Below are 16,284 nucleotides of genomic sequence, written 5' to 3' on the forward strand. Positions count from 1 at the left end.
GTTATAGTTTATCACTGTGGGAGAAGCAGCTTCAAACCTATCACTGTAGATATCTCTCTCTGACTCTAAGGCTAAATATTTATTCCGGAGCAGCATCACTAAATTTCATTATCTGACTCCTGAACTGTATAGTAATTCAAGGGCAGTGAAGCTATGCAAACACTCGCTGACTATATATTATTGTCAGGAAAGTAAAGCTAAATCTGTTCATTTTCATGTTACTGCCCCAGACCTACTATACTACTCAGTGGCAACTGTGGCAAAATTAAGCTGCCATGCTTTGCTATGAATTCTTACGTCATTCTTGTGCAATTTGTATTCTAGAGTTGTCTTTTTTTAATGGAGACAGTAACAAAGGCAGCTTTATGGTCACATCTTTTTTTCACTCTTTTCGTAGACTCTTAAGGTTCGATCCACATTATAGGGTTGTGCTAAATGCATGGGATCCACACACAAAGCACGCTACCACACACTAGGTAAGTTGGTGAGTAGCGTTGTGCCGCCTTTGATTCTCAATGGTACGCCAACAGGCTTCCCAGCTGGCATGTGTGCAATGAAGCACAACACATGGTACCACAACAACTTCAGATGCACACAGATCTTTACAGTTGGGGATGGAGAGCAGAAGGTACATGACCAGGCAAGTCTGAAGAAGAGACAGGTTTCTGATACAACATGACCAGCAGGCTAGAAAGTACGGGTTGCCTTGTCAGAATGGCATAAAGATATGCTGAGTTGTAGACAACATCAACCAGATACTCTACATCAGAACACTACACAGTTAATGTTTCTACTCATTTAACCAAGCTGGCAAAGCTAAGGACCATTGTAGGTTACATTGCTAGATGTACAGGTATACTGTGTCAAGAAAGGTTTACTTTAAATTTTCCCCAACAGAGTCAAAATGTGCACATGGTATAAATTTAATCAGCCTGCAACCTTTCCTTGGCTGGTGTAATTAATAATTTATAGAAAAGAGCACAGGTTTAAACTTTGCTACCTGTCAGCTTACCTTAAACAGTCGAATGGCAGTAAGCCAACAGGTGCGGGATTGCTCATCCTCGCTGCACAAAATCTTCAGCCCTTTAGTGCCACTCCGCATCTTGTACGGCTGGAAAAAAGGCAGTAACATTTATCAGTCAAATAAGCAGAAATGGTATAAGGAGAGATAGCTACAGAAATTGTTTATAAGGTGTTTGCTTTATATACATTCATGCAGTAAGGAGAAGGTGAAGGTGATGCAAGTAGAAGCATCAGGGGCTTATAAAATATCCATTACTAATTTATTTCTATAGAAGTGTATTTGGCATCACAGAATTATTTAACAACAGTTACAATGCTGATGGGGCTCTAAGAATGCTCTGGGCCACTCTACAATCCCTCCTGCTTTTTCTTGTGGATACTTGCTTCCCCACTTCTCTTTATTCAGTTGTCTCAATAATTCCATGCCCCTAATTTCTGCTATGGCCGTTATATCCTGGTCAGGAGACTGGTCTCAACTCATGTATAATGTCCTAGTCTACCTTGCAGTCTTGAATAGACAAGCTACTGCCCACTGAAACTGGTAGCATTGTTCTCCTACCAAAGTTTTTCTTACCAAAGATATTAGAAGTGAGTGGATGGAGACCAGAAGACTTGGCCAAGGAGACAAGGGTAAAGCTACTCTGTGTCAGAGTCAAATCAGAGAAACGAGGTTGGTTAAGTGCCTTTCATTTTACTTCAAACCATGCATACATGTACTGTATAAGCAGACAGTAAAGAATGTTTTTAAGATGAACAAACATACTCTCTAAAAACAAAGGCTTTGTAGAGGCTTTATATTGCACATACCTTCAAACAAAAGCCAAATTCAGTGGGAGCGCTGTAGAGTTTCTTTCCTTGCGTCAGGCAGTAGGCATTGGATTCATTCACGTCAGCAAAATACTGTAAGTGCCGAGGATCCTGAAGGGTATCAATGTGTTGTCAGTACATCCCTCAATTAATTATTATCATCTAAGCACTCATTCAACATAACTTCACTCCGACTACAGAAGAAACAAAACAGTTCAGTGAATAGAATACACCTAGGGCCCCGGTTATAAAGCAGCAGTATGGCTATACCACTGATAATAAAACCAAACAAATGTGCATTATGCATCGCTTGCTTTGGGAGCAAGCTTAGTGCTATTAAAAGGAATAGAAATACATGCCAGGAGAAGGGCCCCGTTATGTGCTTCATTAAAGTCATGTGACCAGCTTTTCCTTCAAATGTGGAATTCTTTCTGCAGCATTAGGCACAGAGAACTGTATAGGGCAACACCAGCTCCAAAGTACAGCCTGTATTTTATGAATGGGCCATAAAATGTAGACCAGGCTGTTTTTGTTGGTTTGTGTAGGGATAGCGGTATTAATTCTCTGCTATAAATAACCCCCTTACTGTTTATGTATTCTGCCATGCCTCTAACAGCCATAAATATGAAAAGGAGCAGTGTGTAGCCCCTTCTCCACCTTAAGCATATTATTGTATTAACTATAAATGGCGAGGGTGGGCACAGATACAGCTCTCACTGGCTTACTATGATCTCAAACCAGGACAGGCACAGACAACATATTGTTCTAGGTTTAGAAAATGAGCTAATGTGAATTCCAGCAGTATTTAAGTTTTTGTTTACACCAGAGTTTTTCATAGGACATCTGTAGATATAGATAACCTGCTCATTTGTCCCAATACAAAATGTGTCTCTCGTCTTCCCTTTATCTCCCTCTAGAGGGGTCTGGCAGCAGCTGCTGCTGTTAAAGGGAAACAGAAACGTAGAACATTGATAGCAGAATAAGACAAAAAGGTCCATCGAGTGATTTTTTGTTTTTCTGTTGTTTTTTTTAACTTTCCATTACTTTTTCAGTAAAATAATACTTTTCTAAGGTTAGTTTTGAACGTTCCTCCTAGCATTTTGAGGTCATGTCTCTGTGTTCTTGATTGTAGCTTCATATTGAAATACTGAACGGTATTTACACCCTTAAAGCAGTGGCGTGACTATAGCCATAGCAGCCTAGGCGGCTGCTATGGGGCCTGGGGGTGGAAGGGGGCCCCATTATGTTGTTGAGGCAAATTAAACATAGAACATGTGAAGAAAATACAGTACTGTTTCATTAAGGGTTGGAGTGGTTGCAGTTGATGACAACTCTAATTCCCTGTAAAGTTTACAGTGTAGAGACAGCTTCAGATGTACAAGAGGAGTTTTTGGAATCTTAGCATCCTTACTCACAGCTCAGAAAAGGATAATCAGGGGTGGGGCCCTATTAAATTTTTGCTATGGGGCCAGGAGATCTGTAGTTTCGGCCCTGCCTTAAAGCATATCTACAGCAATAAAAATAATCTCTCTTTGCAGTGGGACTACCTCTGCACTGCAAGTGTTGACTGCTTGTTAATGACTAGGGGACCTGTGTAAAGGACTCCTACTTACCTAATCCCCTGGACCTGCATTTTACGTTATGATGCCCAACCTTACGGATGAGCTTCGTATAGTAAATGTTAATCAAACCCAGCTCAGTGTCCCAACCTGCAGCTTTATAGTACACATTCTAAAGTTTTTCTTACACACCAGAATCTAATGGCTAAAACTACTTCAGAAACATAACTTTGGAAACTGCAGATCAGATGGAGGTAGTGTAATTACCAGCCTATGATCACTTGCCCTGTTTCACAAATCTGCATGTTGTACAGAGTTTCTCTTTAATGCTCATCTAGAGACCAAATGCATAGATACCAATAAGTTAACCTTATTCGAAGTTGATCCTGTTCCCACACAGTATAATGTTGTAAGGAAGTCATTGTTAATAATTACTGTAATAGAACTGAGTTCACATAATGGTGCAAGTAGAGCAAATAAGTCACTGGAAATCAATGGAATATAATAATTACAAGAAAATTAACAGTAAATATGACCCATGGTACAAAGTCCTAGTAATCCCCTCCTAGGCTCTACATCCCTCCCTGTCCATATGATGGCAGCGCTCATAAATTGTGGTTTATTTTAAAGCTATACTATGAGAAGTTGTAGCAATCAGTCAGGTATAGTCTATCATGCTTTTTGTTTTTTTTGTTTTTATAAATCTGCTCTGCTGCGAGTAACGAGGGCTAACCTTAGAGCTCGCTTTATGCATCTCATAATACTCCTCATGCCACCTATAAATTATTGTAGTGTTTTTCAAATGTTGATATAAAAGACAAATAGTTCACAAAGTAACCTTGGCTTTAAAGGACAACTGTACTTTTTGTAAAGTAATCCTTATTAGACTCTATTGGAATTAGATCTATATGGGAATGCCAATGCACTGCCATTGTGGATTTGGGAGGTGGATAGCCTTTCCACACCTACTCTGCTCCCTTTATCAGGTCATTGACTTAGAAAGTAGTGAAGCCAATGGAGCAGCATGAAAGACAGGGAACTTTAATGGTACTCTACTGTGCCATCCGTTGCTGTCACTACTAGCACCATCTTCCCACATCCGTCCCAACATTGTATGGAGTACAGTCCAGAACTATTGTATCTCTTCTATACCAGACCATTGGGAAGTAAACTTTACAACAGATTGGTTAGATAGTATGTATATAGAGTTTGAATCAATTTTATGAAAATGTTCTGTATTGTGACAGTGTTTCTATGTGATAAAAAGCTATATCCTTGATGGAGCTTCTGTTGTAGAGAACACTATCCACACACTATATCACAAGGTTCAGGAAAGAAGGAAGGCATATATGGCCTTATAACACCCATCTAACATCTGCAGCCATCACTTCTGGCATAGGAATGTCTTCACTTTACAGTTGTACATAATTCACCATAAAGAGCAGGGTGCCAGAAACTCCCTAATCCTCTTCAAAGGACATGAAATCTCATAAGTAATCTTTGCAAAAAGGGCAACTATTTGTCAAGCATAAAAAGTATAAAAATGTTTTGCTTTCTGGAAATTAAAGTTTCAAAGCTAGGTATGGAGATTAGCTGCCATCATCCTACTATTTCAAGATGGCTTAGCTTCAATCCTAAACAGGAATTTTTAGGTCACGCAAGCATTCCTGGACAAAACCAGATAGATTGGACTACTAGCACCTAATGTCTATATGAGGATTGGCCAAGGTCAGCTCCATTGAAAACAACTGGAGAAAAACCTCAAAAGTTGGGCACCAACTGTACATTTTAATGACCATTGGTTATCTGGATTTGTGCAGGCTTGATTTATATGCTTCCTAAAGTGTATCTAATACCAAAACCCTGCCAGTTTTTTTTGTCTGTGCCCATTGGGGAGATTACCCTTAACTTTAATGTGCCAGAGATACGAGGAGAAAGTTTATCCAAAGTTGAAGGAAAATCCCTGAAAGTTATTGCCAGAACAGGATTTCCTTCACTTTCGGTCCTGTGACCATTGTCATCATGGCCAATAGTGAGGGTGAACTTGTGCAGCAGGAAAACAGGCAGCAATAAAAACCTGATAGTGGTTCCAACCCTTCCACATTTCCATTTGTCTTATCTGCAAACATTGAGACTTCGAAACTGGTTAATTGGTGATTGTAAAGATAACCCATCTATGGCTAACAAGATCTTAGCATTGTAAGGACTTCTGAACTTTTGAACACATTTGTGTTTATTGTGTTTAATGAATGTATTTTGTAAAAAAAAATTCAAATGTAGACAAATGATATAAATACAATGAAACCATAGGAGACGTGACTGTGTAACACTACTGCATTTTTCAAGGGAGAAACATCTATGGAAAATGAAATGGGCAAATTCTCACACCACACACCAACACAGCATTTTGTGAACATGTCCAGCATACAACAAGGGTTCTTGCCTTGTGCTGTGCTTGGGAATTGACTCTTTCTGGAGTAGTCACATTTTCAATCAAGAATAGAGGCACATTTCAAGTAAAAAAATAAAAAATAAAAAATTATGGAGAGGAAAAATATTGAAAATAAGCAATGAAACAATTGATTTTTCAGTGCTTTTACTTTTATTATAAAGGAGAACTATGAGGTGAGTGCTTTTCACAACTTCATAGTTCTAGCCGACCTGTGACAATGAAACTGTCACAGGTCGGCTCAGTAGATCGGGAAGTGAGCAAACACATTAGCTCACTTCTCGGGAAGGGCTGGATTCCCCCCATCCCGCTCCAATCCTCCAGCGCTGACTGGCGGAACGGATGGGGGAGGGGCGGGTACAGCTGGCTCTGCCTTTAGATAGGCAGAGCCAGCTGTCACTCACGCAGCTGGGCGGATCCAGACATAATTGTTGGGATCCGCTTCAGCTGCGGCGACGGGAGGGCGCTAGTTTGTGTCCTCCCGTTACCCTAAGAAGAACTATGGGGAAAAGCCCTAATTCCATTGTTCTCCTTTAACAGGATTCAGGAATTTCTATGTGCACCGTCAGGGACTGATCGCCCTACTTTTTGCTGTGAATGAGAACAACAACATTCAGCTACGCTGGAAAAAGCAGTTTTTTAAATTGGTGGCAGGGTGTTTTTAATTTAACCATTCTTAACTCCATTTGGCATTAGATCTCTTAAAATCAAAAGTCCTGCACCAACATCTCTTTAAAAAAAAATAGTGATTCAGGTAGGGTTTTATGTATGCATCTTACACAGTGTATGTACCTTTGAGGTCCCCTTGGTGGAGTAATAAAGCCCTGAGCGGCGCAGGAAAAAAAAGAATCGTTTCCAGACTTTGCGTCCACTCTCCTTCATATGTAAATAGCCTTGGATCTCAGGCCAGCTGCCCGAGTTGAGGAAGTTCTGCGAAGGAGAATAATGATCAGATTTCAACCTTGATACATGTTAATAAGTGATCTTGGATCTGCATATATGCAGCCCAGACTTGTTTCAGACGTCCAGTCACTGTAATTTAAACCTGACTACTGGTTGGTTCAACCTTTTTCTGACCCGTGCAGTCAGTGTACAAAATGTCCCGGACACTGTCAGGCTGTCAGCAAGAACCAAATAGTCCACATCTTCTGCCTAGGAACTTTTGCCAGCACAGGAGGTCAACATCCTAGTCTCATCAAGTCCTTTACGCACCTGTATTAGCTCTGAGTGAGAGAGTCCTTTGTGAGCTTCCAAGTTTCCTGCGATCATGTCCTCCGGGAATAATGTATACTGGGAAACAACAATATTGCACTGTTATTGTATATGCGGAGAGGAAAAAAAAGTATTTTCTAAGTATTTTACTTTTAGGTTGAATTTAAAATGGTCAGGTTTTTATTTGTCCGTGACCCCATTGATGAAATTGTACTTTACTTCCTGTTCTTGTAGGACGAAAATCGGGAAGCAGCTGTTAGTGGGACAGGAAAGTACTGACAGCAATAAAAACATTTTAGTCTTTTTCTAACCTTTCCCCATTCTACTGGGTTTTTTTTCTTTTGTCTGTGTCTCCAAAGAGATTTGGGCGATTTCTTATTACTTCCTGTCCTGACATGTTAACCTAGAATTATAATAACAGTCTTGCTGGGGTTAATAATAAAGTGCAACAGAAACTCTGTGACACTTGCCTTCTTTGTTCTTTAATCTTATAGCCCAACAAGCCTGTTAACATTTCAGTGTAGATGTTCTTTTAAGTCCATTTCCACTGTTGCAGTCAAATCTGAGAAACCTCCACTATATGTTTGTTATGTGTTTCCATTCACATGGCGTACCTAATAATATTTTTTTTAAATATATTTCTTACCTTTCTTGTTGTTTCCATGGAGCAGCATTATACGCAAGACTGCAAGCTATTCTCAGAAATTTCATAGGAAAAGGTAGGGACAAAGTCGGTTTCCCCTCATTAACATACAATGCAGAATCCAAGGCCTGAGATTTGTAACCCTTTGTTAAGACAGACAGTGTGCACAGCTAGTTTATAACTGATTATAAATTCTGCCAGCACAATACAGACAGGGTTAATTGTTGTAAGCATAACCTCCACAGCCCCCTCCTTAACGTTAGATATGTGCGAAGCTAGGAAGATTTTTAAAACAAGTAAAAAGCACTTAAAATCGTAAGAAGCTATTTTTAAATATGCTACGTTAATGGGAACATGTAACAAATATAAAGTAGGTATTGTTCCAATTTGGCTGCCAAAGTGGAAATACACTTTAATGTAACAACCTACATTATACATTCGGAAGAAATCCTTTTTCTATTGTTTTTAAAGCATGTATTAACTCAACAATGAATTGCCCTTTTCTCCTTTTTTGTCTATTATATTTACTATTGAAAGTGTTTTGTTATATCTGTTTGATAGTTTACCAAAAAATACCTGTTGATCCTGCCAGAAATCTAGTAATCTTGTAAGTTTTTGTGGTATCTCTGCAGTGTTAGCATCCATATCGAGTTCATCTCAGTGAATTACAACACCTCCTCGGAAATGAGGAGAGGGCAGCAACTCTGCTCCTTCATATATATACAGTACAGCGAGTGAGTGTTGTCACCCTAGGACAGGAAGTGTGTTACTGGTAAGATTACCAGGTTAAAAAAAAAGGAAATCAAGTAAAATAATGCAGCCACCACATCTAAGGACTGGTAACATGCCATATATTACATTTTTGATCTTAGATTTCGATACAAAGTGATGTTTCTAATTTCATATATTGAACAGGCTTTATAAGCTGGGAGATACAAGTATGAAATGGTATTTCTGCAATTTGAGAAGATAGAGCCTGTCTGGATCCATAGTTATCTCATGATGCAAAAATACAATGAGTCAAATATTTGAACTGAGTTTAGTAATGCAGAAGAGTATGATCTGAGCATACCTAAATTACAAGAAACAGGAGTAACGTGTAATTATCTAAGTAGGACTAGTCACAACCATCTATCAGTCTCTGTGTAGGTTCTTTGTACTCACCGGAGATCCCCGGAATAGTTCATACTTGGTGAAATTCTTTCGAAAAATGAACTTGCTGTCTCCTTCTGCGGGCCACATGGCCTGAACTTCCACCACTGACTCGTGATCTTCAAGGCAGCGTTCTGCAAGATAGGAGAATGCATGATTTGTCTGCCTTTACACAACAGTAATGGTCATGACTAGAACAGTTTCCATTGAGTCTGCCAAAGCTTTCCTTGATCGTCTTCATGGTTTAAATGCACAGGAGGTGCAGAATAAGAATTTTAAGCTCTGTAGCGCTATATACATTTAGTGGCATATTTGGAAGCTTTTGATTAAAAACATGATGGCATGGAATACAACAGTCCATAGCAATTTCTTATCCATTGTTTGTTGTTTTATGTGTAAGAGGAATCTGTTGAACAAAACTGCAGTGGAAATTGACTGAAAGCACCAAAAGCCAGTCAAAAGATGTTTGTGATTGAACTTCACCTAAACTTGACTACCTAAAGTCATTGGTGGTAGATTTTCTGTGCACCATCCAATGTTATGCAATTCTGTTTTCGGTCAAGTGCATTGTGCTACCTACTGTAGTTCAGCGGTCTCCACAAAGCAAAGCTAAACTCGCAAAATACAAGTTCATAGGTTCATATTTTGCTTATTATTTATTTCCCACCATACTGATGAGAATGAAAGCAGAAAATTACTTTCTGAACTTGGTTCGGGCTGGGCACATCTCCAGAACTCAACTCAAGAGCCACCTTAACCTCCCCCTACCAATAATCCACAGTGAGGTGTAGAAAACCAGTTCCACAACATTAAGAAAATACCTATGAACAGGTGGCAGACTCTGCAGGCCTTTCTTCTCCAGTCTGCTCAGTTACCCAAACACTCGTTCCTTGTTATTATTGTTATTATTAGAAGTAAACTCCATACAAGGGAGCTGTATTACTGACCATAGAATTCATATTTCTGTCAAATCATTCCTGTAATTGTCATAGCCCCATCACACAGTGCAGGCATGTGGCTGACACCACTTACCTCTCTCCATCCCAGCTTTCTGACTAGACACCTGTACGTTTTGTAGCGCGTTCAATGCTCTACGAACGCTCTACAAAACGCTCAAACATGAAAATCCCATTGTTTTCTATGGGTATGGTTCACACCTTGCCGTATTTCAGCCCGTCTGAATGCGCTACAAAACGGCCTACACATGAAAAGGTACATGAGCTTCTTTGCTGCGTTTTTGTCGCGCGTTTCCATTGGGATACAGCCAAGTAGCCCTCGGAAACGCGCGTTTGTCGTGCATTTTTTACAGCGAATCGCGTTAAAAATGCGCATCACAAAACGCGCGACAAACGTGCATATTCGATATGCCTAGGTGTGAACAGAGCCTAAAGGAGTAGCAGCAGACTAATGAGGTCATCTTTTTTCTCACTCTGCGCTCTGCCTATATTATTATGTACTTAGTCAATACATTTGCATGCAGCACACCTAATTAGCCCCCAATGCTGCTGCATAGGAGATTGCAAGGATCGATACCAAGTCAAATTCAGGTACATACATGAGCTTCACACATGTGAAGTCATGGACGTGTGACTTAAAACACATCGATTCAAACATATATTGCATTTTTAGGGGGTCTCAGTATGTTTTGGTGCTTTTCAATGTGATACCATTGACTACAATAAGTAATTTTTGCATTTGTAATTGCATTTTTAAAGGACTGCATGGCAAGCTGGATTTTTTAAAAACAGTGTGTATTGTTGTAACACTATGCACCAATGTAATGAGCTTCATTGATTATAATGGAAATTATTTTTCTTGCAGTTTTGTAGGTGGTATGAACACGTGTCAAAGCACTTTTATAATCCACTGGTGTGAATAGGCCCTTAATGTGGTGTACGTATTTTAAATACCACATACACTGCCTGGCCAAAGAAAACGCCACCACTTGGATTTCAGTCAGTGTTATGATCTGGGGTTGCTTCAGTTGGTCAGGTTTAGGTTCAGCAATGCTTTGTCTCCAAGAAATTCAGTCATTTGCCTACCTGAATATACTGAATAAGCAGGTTTTTCCATCAATGGATTTGTTTTTCTCTGATGGCATGGGCATATTCCAAGATGATAATGCCAGGAATCATTGGGCTCAAGTTGTGAAAGAGTGGTTCAGGGAGCATGAGACATAATTTTCACACATGGATTGGCCACCAGAGTCCAGACCTTAACCCCATTGAGATTCTTTAGGATGCGCTGGAGAAGACATTACACAGTCCCACTGTCCTATCATTACTACGAGATCTAGGTGAAAAATGAATGCAACTCTGGACACTGCATAAGCTTATCAACACGATGCCTTGGCAAATGCGCGCCGTAATCAAAGCTAAAGGTGGGCAAACAAAATATTACAGTGTGTGACTTTTTTTTGTTTGTTTTTGGACAGACAGTGTATATAAATAGGGATACAAGGCTTGGGGATGAGCAAGTCACACCATATTTTTTCATTGGGGAAAAAGGTCCAAGTGCTCTGCCTTGCATTGGCATTAACCACTGACCACACCCCAGAGACTATACCACAATTATAACCATAAAATATTCCATTACCCTTAATATCCCTAATGATTTTGCTTTAATGGGTGTAATAAAGATAACAGTTATGTTTGCATTCTGGAAGCAGGACTAGAGCCTATCCTAGCTATGAGTCTGATATAGCTGCAATCTTTCCTATACCTGTTGCTATTCCTCAGGGTCCAATGATTTCAGTATGTAGGTAACATATTAAACTGTAAGTGGGGCAGATTTCAAGTAGGTGTCCATTCAGGTTGCTTTTATTGTTCTACCCTGCAAAATGATCCTAGTGACTGCATTGCTTTGTTTAACTGATATAAGGACATTTACTTACATGATTCAGTGTAATTTTCCAAATACTTTACTCATCTTCTTTAAACAAGAACACAGGTGTGTTATTGGGAAACGTGTGGGGAAAGTATGTGTAATATGTAAGTTTCAATTTCTCTGAGACGTTCGTGTCAGAAATGCAGACCATCAGCTATCCCTGCAGTTCAGCTACGATTACCTGCTTGTAAATTCCCTGTCCCTGTGCTTTGCATTTGTTTAATATAAGTAATCAAAAGTCTATGAGGATTTACTGATTTTGCAGAGAAGAGTGCAGGGACAGGAAGTGTGTGTGTGTTATAGCTCAAATGGGGATCACCTTCCCTGGGAAAAAGGTAGTCCAGGCAGCAAAGTCCTTCGTTTATCTGACTTGGTCAGTTTTTATTTAACAGGTTGCATAAAACAAAATAAAACAGAAAACAAGTCCTTGCCTTTCAGGCTCTGACTAAAAAGGCAGGTTTTCTCTCTACTGGGTGGTGAGCTTATCTGACCCACCTCACAAAACAAAAGTACTTTCAGCAACCTTTTACTCACAACCATTCAACTTGTAGCTCTCTCAAGGTGGCCATACACTTTACAACCCTCACAAGACTTTTGTCTCTATCCCGTGATGTATATCATGCTTATCTATTGGAATGTTTTTAATTTTGTCATATAAATATTTTAATGAATTGTAATAAATTTATATCAAATCGATTACCATCTGACGCCTCTTTAAAACCCCACTACAACCTAGGTTGTGAAACCCTTTTTTTACAAGAGTCTTTAAATGACCAAATTTGCACCGCATGCTTTCATCAACATAAACTCATTCTGAGCTAGGGAGGGGCTCAAAGCATGACAATATGAGACTTGTTGAAAAAGTATAATCCTTAAATGATCACAATGTTTAACATAAGATTGTGTACTACAGCTATAGTGGGAAACTGCACTAAAATAAGTCATTTCTGTACAAGTGTTATCATGGTTGTTCAGAAACGTTAGATTGTAGAAGAAACCAGGCGACAAAACTTGCTTTCTGCAGCTAAATCTGGTCTTCCAGATCTAATGCGTTTTCAAAAGCAACTTCACCACTGTCCTGTGTTTTCACTGGTATAAGAAACAAATCCAACTATCCATAAAATTGCAAATGTATTAATAAAAATGAATCCCTACATATCTCCCTCACCGAGCCCCAGATGCGGATGTAGTTCTACCAGAGACCAGCTCTCGTCACTCAGGCAGTGTGCCCTCTCCACCAGCATGTCACACAGATGTCGAGCCGTTGCTCCAGCTGTCACTTCTAATGACCGACACGTGCCATCCTCGCTGTACACCTTCACCATCTGCTCTTGAGGGAAAGCACATTGTTTTAGTTTAAATATTTACCAACATAATCATAGTCTATCCACCTACAGATTGTATGGCATGAAGGTTACTGAAAGTACATAAGTCTTTGCTTCCCGCAACAGGCCAATCATAATCTCCCTATTATATTTCAATAACTGAAAAAGGACAAAATTAAGTCTCTTTGGTTACTGTGTTAGATAAAGTTGGCCATAGCCTTGAATGGCTGTTCTCTGGTTTCAAAACAATTGGACAATTTAGAAAACCTTGTCTAATCATAATGTCTTCCCAATCACCAGGACTATCTAAGCATGGCTTCTTCTTGCACCTCCACTGCAGTAAACAGAAGCTCTCATAGTACTGCAGCATTACAATTTGGGGAAATAACTGTACCATGGGACATCATTAGACTGATCATACATGATTGTTCATGTTTGTGGCCTCCTATAGCTCTGTTTCTAGTTGATATGGACAACAACACAGTCCCTAGTAGTATGAAATATTATGTATTAATACCAGGCTGTTTATTAGTGTACTCACGTGGGGACCCCCTTCCAGAGGGGAGCTGCTATTAGGTGTGTTGCTGAGGATAGGGGAGGAGTTGCAAAGTTCCGGGAATGGATTAGGGATGTCAGGAAGTGAAGATGATCGGGACTCTTCATCTCGTAACCGGCTGCAACAAAAATAAAAAGAGCTATTTTAAATATTTTGCGTGTTACTGTTACATAGTTACATAGTATTTGAGGTTGAATAAAGACATTAGTCCATCAAGTCCAACCTGTTAAAAGGTAATATCTAGCTGAAGCGGACATTAAAGGGTAACTGTACTCTAGTTTATGTTTTCAGTAAAAATATGCAAAATGTTATACTTACCGAACTTGAAAAAATAGATATACATTTTACAATGATACTTTTTAAAGTGTATCCAAGGCCAAATTATTTTTTTAGTTTTAGACGATTTCTCTTTATTTTCAGTCCCATGGACACAACATTTTTTTTATTTTTTACTTTTAGTCCTGGTGACAATGATTCAGGACAGTTAGGAGTTACTTTGTCGAGTGGGGACAGACAGCAATACAAACCTGACACCCATTCATACTACATGTAAAAAAAAATTGATTAATTTACACTTTAATAAGACACATCCATTTATTCAGAAATTACATTCATTTTAAATGGTGCTGTGTGTAAATGTTTAATTTAGTATTATAACAATCCAGCAGGTAACAGTGCTGGTTACAAAGTATGCAAGATAAAATATATGGTTATGAACAAACTATAATATCAATAAAAGGCAATAGTATAATACTTTCATGTTATTGTCTCTTGAACCATTTTCAAGGCTCAAGAACTCCTCTAACCGATTTCTAAAAAAAAATCGATTTAAAAAATAAAATGAATAAAAAAGTTGGATATGGATGAAAGGGGTGTGGTTAGGTAAAGGGGTGAGGCTTAGAATAGGTTTGTGTGCAACCAGGATGATTTTGTATACTAAGTGTACATTAATTTTTGGCAGATCATTTTTCATCTACGTCTATCGTGACTTACCCCCATCTTCCGCTCTGTATTAACAAGGGCTGTGACCTCTTCACTTCTGATGTCAGCAGGTCTGCCTTTTCTGGGTGCCCTTTAAGAGGTGTGAGCCCTCGGGTAGTGCAGCCTTCACGCTCGTATTGATTGTCCAGCGCAGGACTATGACTACTCTCCAACGCCTCCAAGTCCATGCTGCCTCCTGGAGAAAAGAGAATATTCATTTATTGTGGAAGTTAAGGGCTAAACTACATGTCATGCCTTTTAGTTTCTGTCGAGCAGTCTTGTCTTTTTTCTATCTAGTGGTCAATCAATTACCACCACTTTAGCATTACTGTTGAAGCAGGTAATCTGACTCAGTAAAGGCAGAATATTTCATTACATATAATAAATATAAACCAGGTCAGGTTGTTCTTTCTGATCTAGACAGGCCTGCTTTAACTTAAAAGATTATAGCAATTACAGCTGGACTACTGTTTCAGCTAACGTTCCTATCGAGCTATAGAAATGCTCAAATGTGCACCTCAGGACTTTCTCTATATACAGTAAAAGTGAACATTTACTCAACTTAAACTTTTAAAAGCCACATTATGCCTTTTATTACAGGTTTTAGCCGGAAAACCCTTTTCTGTGTTTGTTAGTAATGTACATGTAAGGAGTGGGGACCAGTGGCCAGAAACTTCAGGTTAGGCACAGTTCTCAGTAGATCTAGAGAAATCAAGTAGTTCAAATCACATGCCAGGGTCAGTGCAGACAGCGGTGAATTACTGTTGGGGTTACAAGCTAGGGTCAGAACCCTCAGCAGAAACAATGATCAACATTTTCTCACCAATGCTCTGATAAAAGAACTGCTCTAAAGGCTGCACTCAAGGCCTCCACTTCTACGATAAAGGGGAGTTCTAGGATAAGATTTACCAGTTCCCCTTGCTAAATGCGAGAAGGCCATTTTTGCCTCAGGGGGCCATCAAAAACTTTTTTTTCTTAGTCAACTGCATTGGGGCACAATTCTCAAAACACTTTTAATGAAACTGATAAAAATTAGCAAAGCCTAGAAATCTTTGCTCATCTTTTGTATTTTTGGGGGGAGGCCAAGCTAAGATAGCCTGAATCTTAAGGTGCCCATTCACTGCTCGATTCTCGTACTAGAATCGGGCGAAATCCCGCGATCGTACGAGAATCGAGCAGTGTGAACTAAGACGTGCGACTGTTTCTACTGTACGGTCGCACGTCTTTTGTCGAGCCAACATGTTCGAAAACCCGCCGAGAATCGTACGATTCTCGGCGGGTTTCTAGCCTGCTCGCCCGATAGCTGCGGAACGGGCCGGTGTGTGCCCGTTCTGCATTGCCGTCATCGGAAGCCCGCCCCTCAGCGGGGTGGGCTTTCGATGATCGCAAACACTATCTACCCGTCCAAGGTGGGCAGATCGTACGGGCTTTCAAGAAGCATACGACCATCGCAAGACAAAAGTCTTGCGATGGTCGTAAGGTGTATGGGCACCTTTACCCAGATCCATGCCCAGCCCTTCAGGTAAGGTGATATAATCTAAAAACTGTATATGGCCCGTTAAGATTCACATTTCCCCAATTTAATGCACAGTTGATGTTGCTGTCACCACTTTAGAAATGTGCAAACATGATCCTGTTGTAGATTATTTGAAAGTTGAGTATGTCATTGAGGTAAGCCACTCCAAATTGGT

General features: G+C 39.7%; 1 protein-coding gene across 2 annotated transcripts in view; it reads right to left on the reverse strand.

Annotated features, from left to right (window-relative positions):
• GRB7 (growth factor receptor bound protein 7) overlaps positions 1-16,284 on the reverse strand; it is a 140,281-nt gene that overhangs the window by 13,165 nt on the left and 110,832 nt on the right. For both annotated transcript variants that reach the window (XM_018564493.1, XM_018564494.1), the window contains 8 exons: positions 14,606-14,789; positions 13,598-13,730; positions 12,900-13,056; positions 8,858-8,979; positions 7,051-7,128; positions 6,631-6,768; positions 1,831-1,941; positions 1,013-1,111 (listed from right to left, as the gene is read on the reverse strand). In XM_018564493.1, coding sequence (XP_018419995.1) covers positions 1,013-1,111; positions 1,831-1,941; positions 6,631-6,768; positions 7,051-7,128; positions 8,858-8,979; positions 12,900-13,056; positions 13,598-13,730; positions 14,606-14,789 — 1,022 coding nt within the window. The remainder of the gene's footprint in view (positions 1-1,012; positions 1,112-1,830; positions 1,942-6,630; positions 6,769-7,050; positions 7,129-8,857; positions 8,980-12,899; positions 13,057-13,597; positions 13,731-14,605; positions 14,790-16,284) is intronic.

Source organism: Nanorana parkeri, unplaced genomic scaffold (assembly GCF_000935625.1).
Source record: "Nanorana parkeri isolate BGI_ZX_2015 unplaced genomic scaffold, ASM93562v1 scaffold756, whole genome shotgun sequence".
Taxonomy (NCBI): Eukaryota; Metazoa; Chordata; class Amphibia; order Anura; family Dicroglossidae; genus Nanorana; species Nanorana parkeri.